The sequence below is a fragment of the Grammomys surdaster genome, unplaced genomic scaffold, assembly GCF_004785775.1.
Source record: "Grammomys surdaster isolate TR1022 unplaced genomic scaffold, NIH_TR_1.0 126076, whole genome shotgun sequence".
Classification (NCBI taxonomy): Eukaryota; Metazoa; Chordata; class Mammalia; order Rodentia; family Muridae; genus Grammomys; species Grammomys surdaster.
This window is the reverse complement of record NW_021620885.1, coordinates 7,324,172-7,346,388: the sequence shown is the minus strand read 5'-3', so window position 1 is coordinate 7,346,388 and position 22,217 is coordinate 7,324,172. Positions and strand designations below refer to the sequence as shown.

The 22,217-nt window shown below is 39.0% G+C and overlaps 1 protein-coding gene across 3 annotated transcripts in view; it reads right to left on the bottom strand.

Moving 5' to 3' along the window:
• The window catches only part of Gin1 (gypsy retrotransposon integrase 1), a 27,596-nt gene extending 5,386 nt beyond the window's left edge, over nt 1–22,210 (bottom strand). Inside the window, exons 1-7 of one of the 3 annotated variants that reach the window (XM_028755693.1) lie at nt 22,128–22,210; nt 14,596–14,741; nt 12,686–12,879; nt 10,420–10,725; nt 8,621–8,812; nt 8,346–8,513; nt 7,306–7,588 (exon numbers count right to left, since the gene is read on the bottom strand). In XM_028755693.1, coding sequence (XP_028611526.1) covers nt 7,306–7,588; nt 8,346–8,513; nt 8,621–8,812; nt 10,420–10,725; nt 12,686–12,879; nt 14,596–14,734 — 1,282 coding nt within the window. In that variant the 5' untranslated portion in view covers nt 14,735–14,741; nt 22,128–22,210. Of the gene's footprint in view, nt 1–7,305; nt 7,589–8,345; nt 8,514–8,620; nt 8,813–10,419; nt 10,726–12,685; nt 12,880–14,595; nt 14,742–22,127 lie in introns of those variants that run through there. The other 2 variants (XM_028755695.1, XM_028755696.1) reach the window with 2 other exon arrangements.
• Nucleotides 22,211–22,217: the final 7 nt, after the last annotated feature.

Below are 22,217 nucleotides of genomic sequence, written 5' to 3'. Positions count from 1 at the left end.
CAGTCAGAGCAGCTGGTAAGAACTCCATCTCACTCCCTAAGCCCCAGAGATACATCTGGGAGCCAGGGACATTCAGGGCACAGCAGCTACCCAAACCCCGCCCCTCCAGAATTCCACTTCCCTTCGGCCCCTGCCTGGTCCTTTGGGCTGGAGCAGACACAGAGTTGGTCTGCTCCTGTCCTGTGGAGAAACTGAATCCTGAGTCATCCAGGAGCCACTACACTCAGAGCAGCTGAAACTGAATCCTGAGTCATCGGGGACCCACTGCACTCAGAGCAGCTGGGGCCACTGCACTCAGAGCAGCTGACACAGAGTTGGTCTGCTCCTGTCCTGTGGAGAAACTGAATCCTGAGTCATCTAGGAGCCACTGCACTCAGAGCAGCTGAAACTGAATCCTGAGTCATCGAGGACCCACTGCACTCAGAGCAGCCGAGGAGCCACTGCACTCAGAGCAGAAGGATTTCCAGATCTAAGAGGTGGCCTGAGTCCCAGGAGTTCTTCCACCCAGGAGATTAGGGGCATAAGACCACAGAGACCTCTGGACTCCGAGGAGCTCTGCAATAAGCAAGATAACTGGAAATACAGACTCCAGTCTTACACAGTGAGGGCAGGTACCACTAGAGTTACCCAGATGGCGAAAGGCAAGCGCAAGAACATAAGCAACAGAAACCAAAGTTTCTTGGCATCATCAGTGCCCAGTTCTCCCAATATAGCAAGCCCTGAACACCCCATCACACCTGAAAAGCAGGATTCAGAATTAAAATCACTTCTCATGATGATGATAGAGGATTATAAGAAGGAATTAAGTAACTCCCTTAAAGAAATACAGGAGAGTACAAGTAAACAAATAGAAGCCCTTAAAGAGGAATCACAGAAATCCCTTAAAGAAATGCAAGAAAACACAAAGAAGGAATTAAACAAAAACATTCAGGATCTGAAACTGGAAATAGAAACAATAAAGAAAGTTCAAAGGGAGACAACCATGGAGATAGAAAACCTAAGAAAGAGATCAGGAGTCACAGACGCAAGCATCACCAACCGAATACAAGAGATAGAAGAGAGAATCTCAAATGCAGAAGATACGGTGGAAAATATTGACACAGTTGTCAAAGAAAATGAAAAACGCAAAAAACTCCTAACTCAAAACATCCAGGAAATCCAGGACACAATGAGAAGCCCAAACCTAAGGATAATAGGTATAGATGAGAATGAAGATTCCCAACTTAAAGGGCCAGTAAATATCTTCAACAAAATTATTGAGGAAAACTTCCTTAACCTAAAGAACAAGATGCCCATAAACATACAAGAAGCCTACAGAACACCAAATAGACTAGACCAGAAAAGAAATACCTCCCGTCACATAATAGTCAAAACATCAGATGCACAAAACAAAGAAAAAATCCTAAAAGCAGTAAGGGAAAAAGGTCAAGTAACATATAACGGCAGACCTATAAGAATTACACCAGACTTCTCACCAGAGACTATAAAAGCCAGAAGAGCCTGGACGGACATCATACAGACCCTAAGAGAACACAATTGCCAGCCCAGATTACTATACCCAGCAAAACTCTCAATCAATATAGATGGTGAAACCAAGATATTCCATGACAAAACCAAATTTGCACAATATCTTCCCACAAAACCAGCACTTCAAAGGATAATTGATGGAAAACGCCAACACAAGGAGGGAAACTACAACCTAGAAAAAGCAAGGAAGTAATCTTCCAACAACCCCAAAAGAAGATAACTATACAAACATAACTTTATCTCTAATAACAAAAATAACAGGAAGCCACAATCATTTTTCCTTAATATCTCTTATCATCAATGGTCTCAATTCCCCAATAAAAAGACGAAGACTAGCAGACTAGATACACAAACAAGACCCAGAATTTTGCTGCATACAAGAAACGCACCTCAGTGACAAAGACAGACACTACCTCAGAATAAAAGGGTGGAAAACAATTTTCCAAGCCAATGGTCCCAAGAAACAAGCTGGAGTAGCCATTCTAATATCAAATAAAATGGACTTTCATCCAAAATTAATCAAAAAAGATAAGGAAAGACACTTCATACTCATCAAAGGAAAAATCTACCAAGGTGAACTCTCAATTCTGAACATCTATGCTCCAAATGCAAGAGCACCTACATACATAAAAGAAACTTTACTAAAGCTCAAAACACACATTACACCTCACACAATAATAGTGGGGGATTTCAACACCCCACTCTCAGCAATGGACAGATCATGGAAACAGAAACTAAACCGAGACACTTTGACATTAACAGAAGTTATGAACCAAATGGACTTAACAGACATCTATAGAACATTTCATCCTAAAACAAAAGAATATACCTTTTTCTCAGCACCTCATGGTACCTTCTCCAAAATAGACCATATAATTGGTCACAAAACAAGCCTCTACAGATACAAAAAGATTGAAATAATCCCTTGCGTCTTATCAGATCACCACGGAATAAGACTGGTCTTTAATAATGACAAAACCAATGGAAAACCCATGTGCACATGGAAACTGAACAACTCTCTACTCAATGATGACTTGCTCAAGGAAGAAATAAAGAAAGAAATTAAAGACTTTTTAGAATTCAATGAAAATGAGGACGCATCATACCAAAACTTGTGGGACTCCATGAAGGCAGTGCTAAGAGGAAAACTCATAGCTCTAAGTGCCTACAAAAAGAAACTGGAAAGAGCACACACTAACAAGTTGACTGCACAACTAAAAGCTCTAGAACAAAAAGAAGCAAATACACTCAGGAGGAGTAGAAGGCAGGAAATAATCAAACTCAGGGCTGAAATCAACCAAATAGAAACAGAAAGAACAATACAAAATATCAATAAAACCAGGAGTTGGTTCTTTGAGAAAATCAACAAGATAGATAAACCCTTAGCCAGATTAAACAGAGGGCACAGAGACAGTATCCAAATTAATAAAATCAGAACTGAAAAGGGAAACATAACAACAGAAACGGAAGAAATTAAAAAAATCATCAGATCCTACTACAAAGGCCTCAACAAAACTGGAAAACCTGGATGAAATGGACAATTTCCTAGACAGATACCAGGTACCGAAGTTAAACCAGGAGCAGATAAACCATCTAAATAGTCCCATAACCCCTCAGGAAATAGCAGCAGTCATTAAAAGTCTCCCCACTAAAAAAAGCCCAGGACCAGATGGTTTTAGCGCTGAATTCTATCAGACCTTCAAGGAAGACCTAATACCAATTCTCTTCAAACTATTCCACAAAATAGAGACAGAAGGAACACTACCCAATTCGTTCTATGAAGCTACAATTACACTCATACCCAAACCCCACAAGGACCCGACAAAGAAAGAGAACTTCAGACCAATCTCCCTTATGAACATCGATGCAAAAATACTCAATAAAATTCTAGCAAACCGAATCCAAGACCACATCAAAACAATCATCCATCATGATCAAGTAGGTTTTATCCCAGGAATGCAGGGATGGTTCAATATTCAGAAATCCATCAATGTAATCCACTATATAAACAAACTTAAAGAAAAAAACCACATGATCATCTCACTAGATGCTGAGAAAGCATTTGACAAAATTCAACATCCCTTCATGATAAAAGTCTTGGAAAGATCAGAAATTCAAGGCCCCTACCTAAACATAGTAAAAGCAATTTACAGCAAACCAGTAGCCAACATCAAGCTAAATGGAGAGAAACTTGAAGCAATCCCACTAAGATCAGGGACTAGACAAGGCTGCCCACTCTCCCCCTACCTATTCAATATAGTACTGGAAGTCTTAGCCAGAGCAATTAGACAACAAAAAGAAGTCAAAGGGATACAAATAGGAAAGGAAGAAGTCAAAATATCGCTATTTGCAGATGATATGATAGTATACTTAAGTGACCCCCAAACTTCCACCAGAGAACTCCTAAACCTGATAAACAACTTCAGCAAAGTGGCTGGTTATAAAATCAACTCAAACAAATCAGTAGCCTTCCTCTACATGAAAGATAAACAGACTGAAAAAGAAATTAGGGAAATGACACCCTTCACAATAGTTGCAAATAATATAAAATACCTTGGTGTGAATCTAACCAAGCAAGTGAAAGACCTGTATGACAAGAACTTCAAGTCTCTGAAGAAAGAAATTGAAGAAGATCTCAGAAGATGGAAAGGTCTCCCATGCTCATGGATTGGCAGGATTAATATAATAAAAATGGTCATCTTGCCAAAAGCAATCTATAGATTCAATACAATCCCCATTAAAATCCCAACTCAATTCTTCACAGAGTTAGAAAAGGAAATTCTCAAATTCACATGGAATAACAAAAAACCCAGGATAGCGAAAACTATTCTCAACAATAAAAGAACTTCGGGAGGAATCACCATCCCTGACCTCAAGCTGTACTACAGAGCAATAGTGATAAAAACTACCTGGTATTGGTACAGAGACAGGCAGGAAGATCAATGGAATAGAATTGAAGACCCAGAAATGAACCCACACGCCTATGGTCACTTGATCTTTGACAAAGGAGCTAAAACTGTCCAGTGGAAAAAGGACAGCATTTTCAACAAATGGTGCTGGTTCAACTGGAGGACAACATGTAGAAGAATGAAAATTGATCCATTCTTATCCCCTTGTACAAAGCTCAAATCTAAGTGGATAAAGGACCTCCACATAAAACCAGATACACTGAAACTAATAGAAGAGAAGGTGGGGAAGACCCTCGAATACTTGGGCACAGGGGAAAAGTTCCTGAACAGAACTCCAATGGCATATGCTCTAAGATCGAGATTTGACAAATGGGACTTCATAACATTGCAAAGTTTCTGTAAGGCAAAGGACACTGTCAATAGGACAAAACGACAACCAACAAATTGGGAAAAGATCTTTACCAATCCTTCAACTGATAGAGGGCTAATATCCAATAAATACAAAGAACTCAAGAAATTAGACTCCAGACAACCAAATTACCCTATTAAAAAATGGGGTATAGAGCTTAACAAAGAATTTTCAACGGAAGAAACTCGAATGGCCGAGAAGCACCTAAAGAAATGCTCAGCATCCTTAGTCGTCAGGGAAATGCAAATCAAAACAACCCTGAGATTCCATCTCACACCAGTCAGAATGGCTAAGATTAAAAACTCAGGTGATAGTAGATGCTGTCGAGGGTGTGGAGAAAGAGGAACACTCCTCCATTGTTGGTGGGACTGCAAGATGGTGCAACCACTTTGGAAATCAGTCTGGCGGTTCCTCAGAAAATTGGACATAGCATTACCTGAGGATCCAGCTATACCACTCCTAGGCATATACCCAGAAGACGCTCGAACATATAATAAGGACATATGCTCAACTATGTTCATAGCAGCTTTATTTATAATAGCCAGGAGCTGGAAAGAACCCAGATGTCCTTCAACTGAGGAATGGATTCAAAAAATGTGGTATATTTACACAATGGAGTATTACTCAGCTATTAAAAACAATGAATTCGAGAGGTTCCTAGGTAAATGGATGGAACTAGAAATTATCATCCTGAGTCAGGTAAGCCAATCACAAAAGAACACACATGGTATTCACTCACTGATTATTGGATATTAGCCCAGAACCTTGAAATGCCCAAGATGCAACTCACAGGCCACATGAAGCCCATAAAGAAGGAAGACCAAGTGGGGGTGATTCGGTCCTTCTTAGAAGGAGCAACAAAATACTCAAGGGAGCAAATATGGAGACAAAGCGAGGGACAAAAACTGAAGGAGGGGCCGTCTGAAGTCCTTTCCACCTGAGTATTCATCCCATGTGCAGTCACCAAAGGTAGATGCTGATGTGGAAGTCAGGAAGTGCATGCTGATAAGAGCCTGATATGGATGTCTCCTCAGAGGTCTTCAAGAGTCTGACATATTCAGAGGCAGATGCTCACAACTAGCCATTGAACTGATCATGGGTTTCTCAATAGAGGAGTTAGAGTGAAGACTGAAGGAGCTAAAAGGATTTGCGGCACCATGAGGAGAACAATAATACCAACCAACCACAGCTCCCAGGGTCTAAACCACCAGCCTGGGAGCACTTAGGGGGGGGATCCAGGGCTTCAGCTGAATATGTAAGAGTGGAGGGCCCTGCTGGGCATAGGTGGAAGAAGAGAACCTTGACCTCATGAAGGCTGGATGCCCCAGGGGGTGGGAATTTTGAGGGTGGGGAGGTGGGAGTGGGGGGGAGTAGATAGAGGTTACATCCACAGAGAAGAAGGAGGAGGGGTGAGGGGATTGGGGGTTCCGGGGTGGGTGGGGGATGGGGTAAGGGGACAACATAGGAAATGTAAATAAAACATCCAATAAAAAAAAATAATAAAAAAATAAAATGAGCAAAGTATATGATATACATGCATAAAAATGATACAATATATTACCTTCATTACAGAAAAAAGCATAATTATGAAAAGTATCAAATAATTTCTCTCATTTGTCTTACCCAGAGAAGCTCCATGGAGCAAATACTTTAGGATAAAATAATCTTGCTGAAGTAGAGGGCTTAATCTGAAAACCATGACACAATGTCATCTAAGTCTACACGGGAGAAAGTTCTGGATCGGGATGCACTCTGGCATAGTGTGGGGGACTCGAAATGGAATGCCATGGTGTAATTCTATAGCATTCTGAGGATTCTCTGTCCTCCACCTTAACCCATGACTTACGACTTTATGAAGCAACATTAAAAGGAAACACATTTTTAGAGTTCCCTTGGTTATCTCACGACTACATTCCGGACACCATGCCTGTCTCTGATAATGAGCTGAGCTGCTGTTTCCCCACATGAAAATGAGGCAGCGCTTAATAAAGATGGAATCGTTCCTTATTTGAAGCAGGTTCAGCATTTTTCATAGCAGTTGTGAAAAGTGCAACAGAAGTCAAAACAAAAATCCTGCCTTGTTTGCTTTCATATTATATAACAATATCAATCATCATCAATCAATTATCAATCAACCTTATATACTGCTTTCCTAATGAGAGAGAAGGAAAGAGTGGGTGAGAGTGGGTGGGGAAGTGAGGAGGATCTGCGGTAGTTAGAGAAGGGGAAAAGGTAATCCGAATACATTGTTTTTAAAAAGATAATCAGAATATATTGTATAAAAAATGAGTTTGTGAAAGTATATTCTAATCAAACAGATTCCTGGAGAGAACTAAAACTCTATCAAGTTTTATAAAATTTAGATGGAGAGGATTTTAACCAAAGGAAGGAAGGAAGTTTGCTTGAAAGTTTAATCTTTCTTCTTGGAAATAAAACACTAGAGAGGTAGCAGATACTTACCCTGCTCACTGGACTCTCTCACATAGGGCCTAAGGTGGGACATTTTGATTGGTCGTTTGAGTCTGGTCCCCGTGTTATCTCTGAGGACAGCACATCCGCTTTCTGTAATGTAGTCAATGACACAAGGCCCGACCCACTCAGATTGGAAGCGGCCATCCTTCCACCAGTTCTTCCTCTGTCTTAAAACCTCATGACCCACTTTCAAATGAAAGGGATTTAACTGCTTTGCTTTCTTTTTAACAACTTTGCTTTTACTTAATTCATCCGAATTGTTGTTCTCCATCTGTAAGTGCAAAGAAGAATTGTGACAGGCCTTAAATTTAAAGGCATACACTGATAGATTATGGCAATGATATTTACTGATTTGCTCCTGAAATGAAGGATGGAATCCTAATGCATTTTAAAAATACTTTAAATTCAATATTGATATTTTGTGTGCACAGAAGGTGCAATAAAACAGGTCGAGTGATCTGGACTAGTAATGTACTGAGTACAAAATTCTCCAACTTTCAAAACAGATTCTAACAGACTAGAAACCAGGTCTACTCAATCTCCCCAACTCATGGCATTCCTCTACATTTCTCAGAATTTCATAGCTTATAAGCAGACTGTTGGATTTGGGGATCATGTTCAGTGGTAAATGCCTCAGACACACTCATGAGGACATGGGTTAGATTCCCGGCATGCCTTGCACACAGCAGCACATGTCTGTCACCCCTGCAACTGGGGTGGAAACGGGTGGGACTGGAGCATCCAAGTGTTCTCTGGTCAGCTGATCCAGCTGCGCCCGTGAGCTCCAGGTTCAGCAAGAGAGAGACTCAGCATACAAGGACAACATTACAAGTCCATCAGTCCTCCACACACTTGCTCACACATGAACGGGTACATAATCAAACTAACTTTCTTTCTTTCTTTTTTTTCTTCTTTGCTTAAGGGGACATCATGGCCACATATGTGAATAGGCCCACATGCTGCGGTTTAAACATAATTCCTCTTTTGTAGGGCTTCACAAAGGGAACTTTCCTAGTCGAGAGCATCACCTGGCCCGCTGCTGGCGTCTTGCTCTCCACCACTCCATCGGCTTCTCTAACCGCAGCTACGATCCTGGCAAACACACTTGTACCTTCACCTCCCTCTTCAGAAGGACACTCCAACATGCACGGATTCCGATTGAACATTTGGAAATATGGTGTGTTTTTAGTAGGCTCCTATTTTTAAGAAAAACAGAAAACTTGTAATAAAATTATACAAACCCAAAAACACTTTCATATCCCTGGAAGTCAGAGTAAGCAATTAATAATACAAAGGCACATACCGAGTGAGTCACATTGAAGGCAAAGGAAAGAGCGGGCAGATGCTCATCCCAGTTGCTTGGGTGGTCAGCACAGTGTTTCGAGAGGAATGTTTTGATTGTACTAGGTGTACTTTCAGCTGGATTAACACTTCCAGAAGCATGAGAAATTACAATCTCTTTTGCACCAAATAATCTATATAGTTCTACATTGATCTAAAAAATATGAAAAAGAAAACTGACTCCTTAAAGTTCACATTTTCCCTCTGGCTTAAAAAAATTTCAACAAACCGGAATTTTATCTTTCATTGACCACAGGCATTCAGATAAAATACATATGCATTTGGATAAAACCCTAGAGACTGAGTCTGATCCACACATTCATTTTGTCTTACATTTTTGTCATTACAAGCCAGGACAATTTTATGATGTATTACTAGCTTCATTTTAAAGACACGAGCTTAATTAAGCTTTGGTAGTCTAAGCACCTTACTCAGTGTATACACAAACAAAGAAATGGAAGGACAGAATTAAAATGAATTCCGTGGTTATGTAACTTTTTAATTCAGACACTGTAAGTAAGTAATGTAAAACAATTATTTCCCTGCCTCGATGCTCCCAGTCTTTGTTGTTGTTGTTATTTAGTTTAATTTAGTTAATTTTCCACTAATAAGTTTCTCTGTGAAAAAAAACATTTGATACAAATAACTCAGAATAATTAAAAAGGTAAGGTTTATGAAAGAAAAGTATGTATACATATATATATATATATATATATATATATATATATATATATATATATATGTATATACAAACACTCATTTCCCAAGGCCCTCAGAGGGTAGACGTGGTCACATGAAAGCTATGGCAGAAAAAGATGTAAGTTAAAATTGCTGTACAAACCCACGAGCACTAGCTTTTTTTGTCCTCTGTCCTCTCTTGTTAACTGCAATATAAATATGACCTGGGCTCTGGCAGCCACACTGTTAGCACAAGACTGACAATTCCACTCCAAAGATGGGAGAACAGAAGCGTGGAGCCTGGGGCCCACTGATGCTCAGCTTTCATGCTAACCTTCTATATCTTACACTTCTTTTACCTGAGTACAAAAATCAACTTCTATTTCAATTTTGATCTTGGGAAAGGGAGAGGAACTCTTTATTGCTTACACCTGAGTATGACTGTTCACCCATTCTTCTGTGCGAGGCCTATAAGACTCTTAAGTCACAGGACCATTCTATGAGAAGCTTTGTGAAATTTAGATTTTATATTCATAAATTTAATTAACTGTTGAAATGAAAGAATGAATGAGGCATCTACTTCTGCATGCTGTTTTCCACTTTTCTCCTACTGTACTTCACATACTACATGGGACTACTGAAGGACTTAGCATGCTATGATTAATCTACAACATGAGCTTTAGTTTGTGTACATATTAAAACATACATATACATATTTGGTTAGTATACATATTATCACAGCTACCTATCTAAATATATAGCATGTACATATAAAATTATTCTTAATATTTTAACCTGATATAAATATGTTCAATTATTTCACTCTTGCTAACATAATTTTATTGTATTTTTACTTTTGTTCTTAAGCTTGAAGTAAAAAAAGTATTATTTGATTCAATCATCTCATTTTAGTTTGAAGACATCAAAAGATAGGTTTACAACAAATTTAGTAGTATAATTATATACTTTCATATCTACAGCAATTCATTTCAATGTATTAAATATCCTATGAAGCACAAATCACTGTATGCCAGACACTGAAAGAGTGATACATGCTCCCGAATGTGAGAACTTTTTTCCTACCTGTTCAATGAATTCATCTCTTTGGTCCATTATTATTTTCTGAGGAGGTCCGTATAGGAAAAATATATTGATAATAGCTTTAGAAATTTCTGATGCTGAAACATCACATAAAGGCAAAATCATAACCCATTTTGTGAACAAATCTGTCATGATTATAGCATACACATGACTTCTGTTGCTTGTATGAAAAGGTCCCATCAGATCAACAGTAACTACACTCCACGGGTTTCCCACCATGGGAAGGTGCTGCTGAGGTGCTACGATAACTGTATTTTTTGCTACTTGGCAATGCTGACAAGCATATACCTACAGAGAGGCACACAATAAGGAAAATACACATAAATGTTAAAATAGTCACTAGAATAGAAATCAGTTTTATAAAGCAGAATCTTAACATGGTCAACAGGTACTGTGTGTCTTAGAAGTTCCTTGGCCTGAGAACAGCCCATTAAATGACACCTTTTCTTTGGGACATCAGGGAAGTATCTGTCACAGCAGCTGTGTAGCTAGTAAGTCCAAACAGCTGCAGCAAAGGGGCTGCTCCCGGCTACTCAGATCAAACAACAGTCTCAGTGGGTTCTTACTCAAGTGAAATGTAATTCTGGTTCATATGCAAGTGTATACTAAATCAAAATCTTAAATACATTTTCTATTATTTTATCTTTAGTTGACAAAAAAATTTCTACAACAGTCACAGAGTCTGGGAAACAATTGCCAAAAAAAATCAAGTTGGGTTATATAATAAGAACTTATCTTAAAAAAAAAAAAAAGGAAGAATACAAAAAGGAAAAACTAACCTCTAATGGACTATCATATAATATCCCTCCTTTCTATAATGTTAAGTCACCATGGAACTATGTAATAAGTTATATATACAAATGGTATTTCTTCCTACAATTTTATTCTATAGTTTATTCATCCATCTATTTCACCAATATTTGCTGAACTGTAATTTTAATCAAAAAATATTCAAGATGCCAGAAACCTTCATAATACCTAGGGAAAACCGAGGTATCATGAACCTTCATTTAATGTCAGTGGTTCTCAACCTGTGGGCTGAGACCCCTTTGGGGTTGCATAACAATATCCTGTATATTAGATAGCTACATTACGATTCATAACAGTAGCAAAATTATAGTTATGAAGTAGAAGTGAAATAATTTTAGGGCTGAGGTCACTACAATGTGAGAAACTAAATTTAAGGGTCACAGCATCAGGAAGGTTGAGAACCACTGCTAACTAACTAATTTATAGATGGTACTATTTTTATAACATTTCCAGAATTTCTGAAAGGAAAAGTATTTTCAAACCAACTTCTAAGAAAAAGAATGTAGAACAAAACCACACAAGTTCCTCATTGTGATCAGAGTCATTTGTTTAACTGTAACTGCAGGAGGAGATGGTATAAAGACACAGAAGCAAGGATGAGGAATGGGGTGGGCGGGTCCGGACAGCCTCATCACAGGATGCCTGACCACCTCACTTCCCAGCTTAAATGCATTCCCCAGCTGTAAACAGCATGGCTTTCAAAAAGACATCTCTTCTCCAACTGTAACCACTTGATGGCTGTCTTACTGAATGCTGTACAGGAGCGCTTAGAATGCTTCCAGTTTGCATTTAAGTTCCTGCTACTTAGATTTGACACTTTCCTCCCTGTCTCCCTCCCTGTCTCCCTCCCTCCCTCCCTCCCTTCCTTCCATTTTTTTGTTTGTTTGGTTTTTGTTTGTTTGTTTGTTTGCATTTTTCCCCCTGGAACTTGTTCTGGAGACCATGCTGACCTCAAACTCAGAGATCCACCTGCCTCTGCCTTCCAAACGATGGGACTAAAGATGTGCACCACCACGGCCTGGCTGATTTGACAGTTTTCTATCTTAAGACAGAATAGGGACAAAAGCTGAGAGTTCATACTGGAGCTGATTTATTACAAAGAGACTTATCTTCATCATATAAAAAGTCATTCATGGTGGTGCTAAGGATATGATAGTTAGCAAAAGAATTTCAACTTCACCTGAATTTTGTCTGCAAAATGGAGCTCTATAAACCTGTCAAAATATTGTATTTTCTTAGTTTTATTTATACACTACTGGTTTACGGTAATTATAAAGGGAAATGCAGTTACTTTTCACTTAAATATTTTCTTAGTTCAGAAATAATCTATATCGTACTTACTCCGCGGGTGATATGTACAGTACATCTTAGGCAGCACTGACCTCTAATTTATCAGAAAGACAATAAAACATTCCTAGGCACTATGTGGAAGCCATACCCACTGCTTGACATCATTGGTCACAGACGTCCAGTAGTAGCCAGACTCCACTAGAGTGAGGGTTCTGGATATGCCATGATGTACACCAGGGCCATTCTCATGGCATTCTCTCAGCACTTTCTTCTTCTCCTCTTCGGAAACAACTACCAAACGATTTTGTTTTCTGTCTTTCCCCACATAAAACAGCTTTTTTTCTGAAATGAATGACATAAAAAAATATAAATTTCAGAGCTCCATAGTGTTAAGACAATTATAGCCTTAACTTAAACCTATGAAGATTTTTAACTTTATTTTCATAAAATCTTTCCTTAAAACAGAACATTTACTTTCAATAATATTTCCATGCATTCTGAAGATTCAGAAGGACCATTACCTGCTATAATCCTGTAGGTATGAACAGAAATGGAGCGAGCTTGCTCACCAAATCATGTGCTAACTATGAGAATATGACACACCCTTTCTATGGAAGTACTCAAATTAGGGAAATACTCATGGAAGCTGAAGCTATTAAAATGGCTTAGGTTATAAAGGGAGTTCTGTATTGATGAGATGTTTCTCGGCATTAACTTTTCTATAAAATCCATTAGAGCTGTTTTTTGTTTTGGTTTGGTTTTTGTAACCAATACTTTTCCTTTCCTTGTTCTGATTTGAGTAGAGGTAGGATGTCACAGTGGGAAGAACACAATTCTCAGTTCTCTTCTCCTCTGAAAATACCTAAGCAGAGGAGCAAGCAGGGGACAGGGAGAACCACTATTTCTCCAGCTCACATGGGGTAGCTTTGCAGACTTCACAACACATCAAGATACTAAGGTGATCAATAAACAGAAACCCTATCTTACTCAATACATCTCCAGAGCCTACGATATGATTGGCACAGCACAGAATTTCAATAAGCATTTTTGACCTGAATGAATGCACCTCCTTTAGTGTAAGAGGTCAGTCTATTGTTAATAGGAGTTACTGACAGGAGTCTGTATAGGGATGTATGAACAGGAACTGATTTATGACCTTAGAGTTTACCACCTTATATTCTGTCCTGATTTACAGAAAGCCTAATACTGTATCTCCAGGCAAAACTTCCATCAGTAGCACTAACCTTAATTTAGTATCTGTTGTTGTTGCCTTTTGCTTATCTCATACTGTTTGCTTTCCCCATCAAAACAGCTAGAAAGGAGGCGAAGTTTTCATGATTGCCCTACTGTCTGTCAAATATTTAATGTACTGATGGAGCGTCGAGGCTAGAAAACAAGTGTAATCCTGAGAATAACTAAAGGTACAGTGTGAGGGGAGGGGAGTGGGTAAGCACAGACACAGATACAGTCATATTCTTCCAGCCTTTTATTTTAGTAAGCAAACTAGTTAGCTCTGTTAAGATTGCCTTACTAAGCATACAATAATTTTTTCAGCACTGTGGCATTAGTGTCTGAAGGTGCATCATGTAAGAACCATTAGGTGGCAAAATCGAGAGGAATTAACTTATGTAATCTTTTCATGATTATTCCTTTTGATTTATAATTAACAGGTCATTTTCTTTTCATTTTTAGATTTATTTTTTCTTTTAAATTGTGACTGAGTGTGTGAGTGTGTGTGTGTGTGTGCGTGTGTGTGTATAGTTAAGTGCTGATATGTACTAAGGCTAGAAGCTGGAGTTAGAGGGGCTTTGAGCTGCCCAGCAAGGGCATTGGAAATTGGACTTGATTAGTACATGCTCTTAGCTGCTGAGCCATCTCTCTTACCCCTTCTTCATGTTTACCAGCCATCAGTTAGCTTTACTGTTTTACTTTACTTTTGAGTATAATCTTCCATTTAACTGATAACCACTTAGCAATAACTGAGTTACTAGAGAATTTCCAAGCGTTCTACAACACATGGAAAAGAACTATAACTTGAGATTCAGACACCGATCTCACCTTTGAAGACAAATTTCTTAGCTGCTCGCCTGATGCCACTTCTCTCACTTGACAGTGTAGTTGGGTGATACTCCCCTGTGCGCTTATAGTACGCGATCTGTTTAAGATGAAGGTCACCATTTTTCCCACTACGGACCATTGCAAACCTAGGGAAGATTATTTAAAGACATTACTCAAATGACAAGCTAATTCTGTTCCTATTTCCATTCAGGCCTCTGTCACATTTCTGCTTATGCATGAATTGAACATTCCCAGAATATTATCTGTGAGGGAGATAATTGCAGAACAGAACAGGGACAAGTGATATCTACCAACTAAAGCATCTGAATGGTACTCTTGAGATCTAGCATGACAAATTATCTTGTCTCCATCATGTGATATAAGAAATGCAAAAAAACCAACCAACCAACCAAACAAACAAACCCCTTATACTACTGGGCAAGAGAAGGAAGTGAGTGAGTATACTTCATAAGTTGGCTTGGAGTCTCTTGTTGGCATCAAAAGAAATGTCATTCACAGAGGCTGACTTGTGGTATGTAGTATCTAAGGAGGGAAAATGAAAACAGTGTTCCTTTCCATCATGGACTATCATTAATATGGGGACCTTTTCGAAGTAAAAACAGATTTTTTTTTCCTCACATTGTCAATGGCAAGAATAACAGTATGGTAGTTATCTGGTTGGCTATCAACTTAACCATCCATATTGGTTTCTGGTCCTTCTTTCAAGGCTGCCATGCTCTAGGAGAGCCATATTTGTAGTTTTCCAGTAGGAACTGTGCAGCATAAGCCAATGGCAAGGAGAGGTGTAATGCAGAACAGGTCAGGGTATTTTTCTCTGTGCTACTAATTCTCAGCTCATGAGATCTTGCAAGCACTTTCTCTCCACAACAATGAAATCAGGAACATCAGTACAGTAATTTCTTCAAAATCCCAAGAATGTACTTTCTGTTTTTTCCTGGAACCCTGAGACTTGTCATCCTCCTTCCTTAGCCCTAAGTCCTAGAAATAGAGGCATGCATTGTCATACCTTGAATATCCCACTTTCAACTAGAGCTGTTAGCCCTTTATAGAAGATGGCTATACTTCAAGCAAATGAAACATGTAACTATCATGGTTTCTCTAAAAGGATGACCCATGGCAGGGCATGTAGCTTAGCGGGATGATACTTTTCTAGGATGTATAAAGCCCTGGTTATCCATACATAGAAAGAAGGGCAGAGCGACAGACTACCCTCACCCCCAACACACACACATATACATGATTATCTGGCACATGACAGACACAAAATTGGAGATATAATGATAACCAACAAAAACGCATAGCCCCCTGACCCTTGTGAAGTTTACATAGTAGTGAGGTTAGAGATGATTTTGAAAGCTAAACTCAAGCTGCTTTATTCATAGTAGTTAAAAACTGGAAGGGACCTAAGTACCCAGTGACAAAAAAATATAAAAAATATGGCATGTACACATAATGAAATATTACTCAGCCTTTAAAAAGAGCTAATTCTAACACATGCAAAAACATGGATATATCTTGAGAACATTATGCTAAATAATTTTTTTAAAAAGGCAAAAGTTTTCAAATTCATATTAAATTAGAATGGTGGTTTCTAGGACCTAAGGCTAGGGTGGTTGATAGAGGAATTACTATCTAACAGTCCTTGGCAGAGCCAGTAAGAGGCCTAAACCAGGACTCTGGAGCTTTTCCCTGAGGCCCTGATGTGGGGAGGAACAGTTCCTTCTCTAAAATCTGGAACATGCTTGGGGTCAGAGCCCCGGGGTACGTTAGGTCTGGAGAACCTAAGTCTTGCCACTGAAAGGAGCCATGGATAAGGAGTGCCAAGGCCGCTGTGGACTCAGTCTGTGGTGCTCTTGAGCTACTCAGTGTTCCCTTTGTGCAACATTACTTGATTAGCAACATAACACCTTCCACTAACGTGGTCCCATTGCTCCCCCAGACTTCTTTTTTTAAGATGCTGTATTTCTTTTCTTTTTCTTTTTTTTTTTGGGGGGGGGGGTTCGAGACAGGGTTTCTCTGCATAGCCCTGGCTGTCCTGGAACTCACTCTGTAGACCAGGCTGGGTTCAAACTCAGAAATCTGCCTGCCTCTGCCTCCCAAGTGCTGGGATTACAGGCTTGCGGCCACCACCGCCCGGCGATGCTGTACTTCTTAATAAACCTGCTTGGCATAAGCCATCAGCTTTGGCAAGGTTCCTGATCCTGGCCTTACTATCTTCTTTTTCTTCTCATGTCCTGCTCATTCCCCTTAAGACCCTGTCACTGAAGAACTATCTAGTGGATGAGTACTTTATTACAATTTAAACCATTATTACTATTATTACAGTAGCTTGTAAGGTAGTAGGATTCTGTATGAAATTCTCACTCACACTTAGTTCCTGTCAGCCCCACAGCTCACTCACTCCCCTCTCCACTCTCCCTACTCCTCTTACACCTTCACACTCTCTGAATTCTCTTTTTAACTGGTCTCTATCACCTCCCTTAGAACCTCCTGTCCCTCATTATGGACACTTTTTCTCCTTTCCTGGCTAGTACTCATAACCGACCCTAAATGAACACATTTATGTCTTAAAATTAGAGCTAAGAGAATACGTCTACACACAGGAGAACATGTAATATCTGTTGTTTTCAGCCTGAGCTAACTTACTTTAGCACAGTATTTTTCAGTTCCATTCCTTGTGGTTTGCTTTTGAAATTTTCATAATTTCATTTTTCTCTATGGCTGAATAAAAGTCCATAGCATGTGTGTTCTACACTTTCCTTACCCACACATTCTATGATGGACATTGGCACTGATCGATTTCCTTATGAATGTGAATAGAACAAAAATATATGCTTCCCATGTCTCTGTGAAAAGACTCAGATACGCTGGGATATGCCCAGAAGCCAGAGATTTGGATCCAGTTTTAGTTGTGAGGACCCACGCTTACTTTCATAGTGCTTCACCAGTGCCCCACCATAACTGAGTAAGAGCGCCCTTTCTCCCACATTTGCGAGCTTTTGTTGCCATTTGACCTCTTAAAGATGGTGACCTTAATGGTCTAAGATGGAATTTCAAATTTGTTTTAATCTGCATTTACCTAGTGGATAAAGATGTTCAACAATTTTAAAGCATAGTTTTGATTACTTGTATTTCTCTTTTGAGAATTTTCTGCTCAGTCCTTTATCCATTTGTAAAATTGGATTCTTTACTTTTTCCTTAGTATTTAATCCTCTACCAGTGGTATACTTGGTCATGATTTTTCCCTATCACGCAGGCTATCTTCACTCAACTGCTTCCTTCACTGTGTAGAACCTTTTCAATTGTGTGAGGTGTCCACATTAGCTACTGTGTCACTGTTACTCTAAAATGAACGAGGAAGAAAGATTTATTCTGGGTCACAGTTAGACAGCCCAGTGTCCCATGACAATGAAATCAGTCAGCTCTTGTGAGGCAGTGGAGCACACCCATTCCCCTAAAAGCTGAGCACCCATGAACTTTAGAGCAGGAATGCCAGTCACAGTAGATCTTCCCACCTCAACTGATTTTATCGAGGTAATCCCCCAAAGGCAGATATTTGTCTCCCAGGTAATTCCAGATCCTGTCAAATTGACAATATTAACTACTCCAGCATCATTTCTGATGTTGCCCTTCCTTCCAGAGAGTCCTCAATGCCTGGATATTTTCCCTAGGTTTTTTTCTCTAGCAGTTTCAGAGTTTCAGGTCTCATGTTAAAAGTCTTTGAGATATCTGAAGTTAATTTTGTACAAGGTAAGAAATAAAACTCTAGGTTTTGCTCTTCTACAGGTAGATTTCCACTTTTCCATGCCCCATTGGTAAAGGAGGCTGTCTTTACTACAGGAATTTTTGGCATATCTGTCAAAAGTCATTTAACTCTAGCTGCATAGGTTCAACTCTGGAACTTGTGTCAGTACAATGTTGGTACTGTTTCTACAGTTCTGTAACATAAAATCAGATATAGTGGTATCTTCTACCTTTTCTGTCTTTGCTCAGGGTTGACTTGGTCATCTTAAGGGCTTTTGTGTTTCCAAATGACTTGACTTTTTTAAAGTGTTGTGAATATCAGCATTGAGATTGCACTGTTTTTGTATGATAGTCATTTCATAGCACAAATTCTTGTTATCTAAGAGCATAGACAGGAGTCTTCTTCCAGGCTGGTCCTTTTGTTAGTTTCTTTAGTTTTGTTTTTGAGGCAGGGTCTCACTGTGTCACCCTGCCCAGTCTTGAACTCCCCATGTAGATCACACAAGCCTTGAACTCAGAGATATCTGCCTGCCTCCAACCACCCCAGCTTGACTTCCCGGTTCGTGTTACAGATCTCTTTGACCTGGTTGCTGAAGTTTACTGCAAGGCTGTGTTATGATTTAAACAACTGTGAATGAGCCCTTAGCCTTGCTCCTGTCCCTAGCACATCTGGTAAGCCTTTAGGGAAAGGTTATGGATTCTTGTACTTTTGATCCTGTCAGCTGCTCCAAATGCTTTAATCAATTCTAAGAGTTTTTGATTTGCAAATAAAGATACTTTGACCTCTTCCTTTCCTATTTGTATCTCTTTTATTTGCTTACCTTATGCTCAAGGAAACAAAGGGATTTGGCTTTCATGAAGGGTATAATCCCCAAAAGTTAGTTATAACAATAGAGAAAGAGAACCAAGGTACAGGACTGAAGGCATGATGTGCTTCAGAAGATCGGGCAACATTTAAAAAATACATAAGGCAAGCATGAAAATCAGGTAACTTCATTAACATTCTAACTCCCCTCAAACTGATCTGACACAATTCCAATTTGTGGAGAACTGGCAGGTTATCCAATTATCTAGCTTTAGTCTCCGTTAGGATGGGAGTGACTTACAGTTTTTTTATATTCTAGACACAGTTTTCATAGACATTTCAAAAAGAAATGATTTTCATTTTTACCCCATCTTTTATAAAACCGGTAAGTTAATTCTAAATTGATATGTAAAATCCAAAATACTTAGAAGAGTTAAAGTGACTATGAAAAAATGATAAATGTAAAAAAAAAATTTCACATCTTAAGGCTAGGCTGTGTGAGTGGTAAAATGGCAACCGTTGGTCCATGGGACAGAACAGTGGATAGAAACAATCACTCAGATATGGTTAAATGATTTTCAACTAGGGTACCAAAGAATTGATAGTTTTCAAGAAATGCTGGAACAATTAAACACCCATATATGTAAAAAAAAAAAAAAAGAACTCCAATGCATATCTCACAGTACATGTGAAAGTCAGCTGGCAATGGGCCATAGACTCATACTTAAGAGCTAAAATGACAATATTTCCAGGAGAGAAAATAAATAGATAAATAAAATGCTTCCCAGTTTATGTTATACTAAGGAACAAGTATAAGGCATCATAGCTGAAGTTTTAAAAAAAGACACTGCTAAGAAAAACGCACACTTGAGGGAAGAGTTATAGTACCTATCCATGACAAAGAATTGATGAAGACTTCTAAAACCTTAAAAAGAAAGTAAACAACCTAACTTTAAACATGGCACAAGATATGAAGCAAGAATCTGAGAAGGAACTATCATTAATAAGCATGTGAGAAATGTTCAACATTACTAGACAATGCAAAAATGTCAAGTGTGGCCATAAAAGCCTGAGTACACAAACACAGACAGCAAACCTGAGAGTATTAAGTGTTACCAAAGGAGCTGCACGCTGTTGCTGAGAATACAGAAACACATGTGGATGGGATATTTGCAGGGCATGGAACCGGAAGTAAGAATTTCACGTGTGTGACAATTATCTAGGTCTTAGTGACCATGCTTGGACAAAAGGACATAATAATTGTCCCTCCTTTTCTAAAAAAACAAAAAGATGAAATAATGCATTTTTAGAAGTCTTTTACAAATGGTAAAATGATATAAATCATTGTTTTACTTATATATTTTCATTCAGGTTGTTTAAAGTAATGGAACCTTCTTTCTTAAAATCTATGGAAAGATATTATAAAATATTTCATTGTGATCAATATTTTAGAACATTATCTGTTTTACTGTTAATGGTAAACTCCAGAAGACCTTGTGAGAGATGTTACTTGCTTTTTTTCTGTCCTGTTTAAGGATATCTGTAGCCAAGGCTGTCCTGGAACTAGGTAGACAGGGTTGGCTTCACACTCATGTTGATCCTCCTGCCTCAGCCTCCCAGTTGTATAGACTTTATAATGACTTTTATTACTGTTTTATGTAGTTCATCAACTGCTGTGTTTGAGGTAGAAACAGATGAAAAGGAGAAACAGTAACTGCATAAAATGGGGAAAAATCACAGATATAAAATATTTTGGGACTTAAAAATATTAAGTTCTCAAGAATTTAGGAATTAAAAAATGTATTAAAGACAGCTGATCACAACTTCTTTAGAACTTCTAGTTTAGAAATCAGAAAAACTATTGAAAATGGCTCATCACATCTTCTAAGTGTTGCAATTTCATCAGGACATCTGATGAGGTTTTTTACAGCATGTTCCTTGTACAATGTTAAAAACAACAAATATTTTTACCGATACACATTGCTTAGCTTCTATAATTTTATCTTGTGTATCCAATAAAATTAAAAGGTTTAACTATTCCTTTAAATAAGGATTTTTTTTTTTTAGCATGAAGTTACCATTAAAGCCAATGAAGGGTTCCAGGAAGTTTGTATTCCAACTTAAAAACATAAAAGTTGTAATATTTTAATAAACAGTAATTTGAGATTAGGATTCCGAGTTTTGAATTATTCTGCTTCAATTTCTGAAAACTGAACCTGTACAATTTACATATTAACTGAGAAGAAGCTGGGAGAAGACAGGGGGCAATACTCCAGACCGTATATCCTGCCTCGCTTAAGTGAAGAAATCCTTTTACTTGCATATGCATACAAATAAAGCCACACAGGACAAATTCATGTCCATTTTTGAAAATTCTCTACCGAGGTTCTCTATCGAGGTTCTATTCTGTCCCCGAAGAGAGAATTCAAGGGGATTTTTAAAAGTGTATTTTCCTTTTAGAGCTTTAAGAGTCACCCCTTGAGCTCGTTCTTTTACTCTGGTGTACTTGTTCACACTGAACGGTGACTACGATGCAGGACGAGACTCCTCCAGCTTCGGACAAGCGCCGCACTGGACTTCTGAACACAGTTCAGCATTCGCCGCCGCCGGCGAGGGAGCGCTCTGAAGCCTTTTGACACCTCGTTAACTGACCCCTGAGGCTAGGTCCAGCTAATCCTTGGATAAGCAGGAAAAGGACCGTTGACATCTCAATTACACCGAGTTGCCACCTCCCTGAGCCCAACAGTCCTCGCCTCTCTGCAGCCACCATCTGCGGCGCTGTGAGGTTCAAGACCCTCCCGTCCCAACGGCGCCTGCGCGAAACCTCCACTAGTCCAACCCGTCCTTAGAGCAGTCGAAGGGGACCGTTTTAAAGTTACTGGAAGGTTACGTCTCAGTTTAAAAAAAGAAAAAAAGAAAAAGAAAAATAGGTATGACAGAACACACTAGAACGACCACTCACCGAAGTGGTCCTAAATGCAAACGGCAGGTTTTAACTCTCCTCTCGCGATTTATCTGGTGCTGCCGGAAGCGGAACTACCGGGGTCGGAGT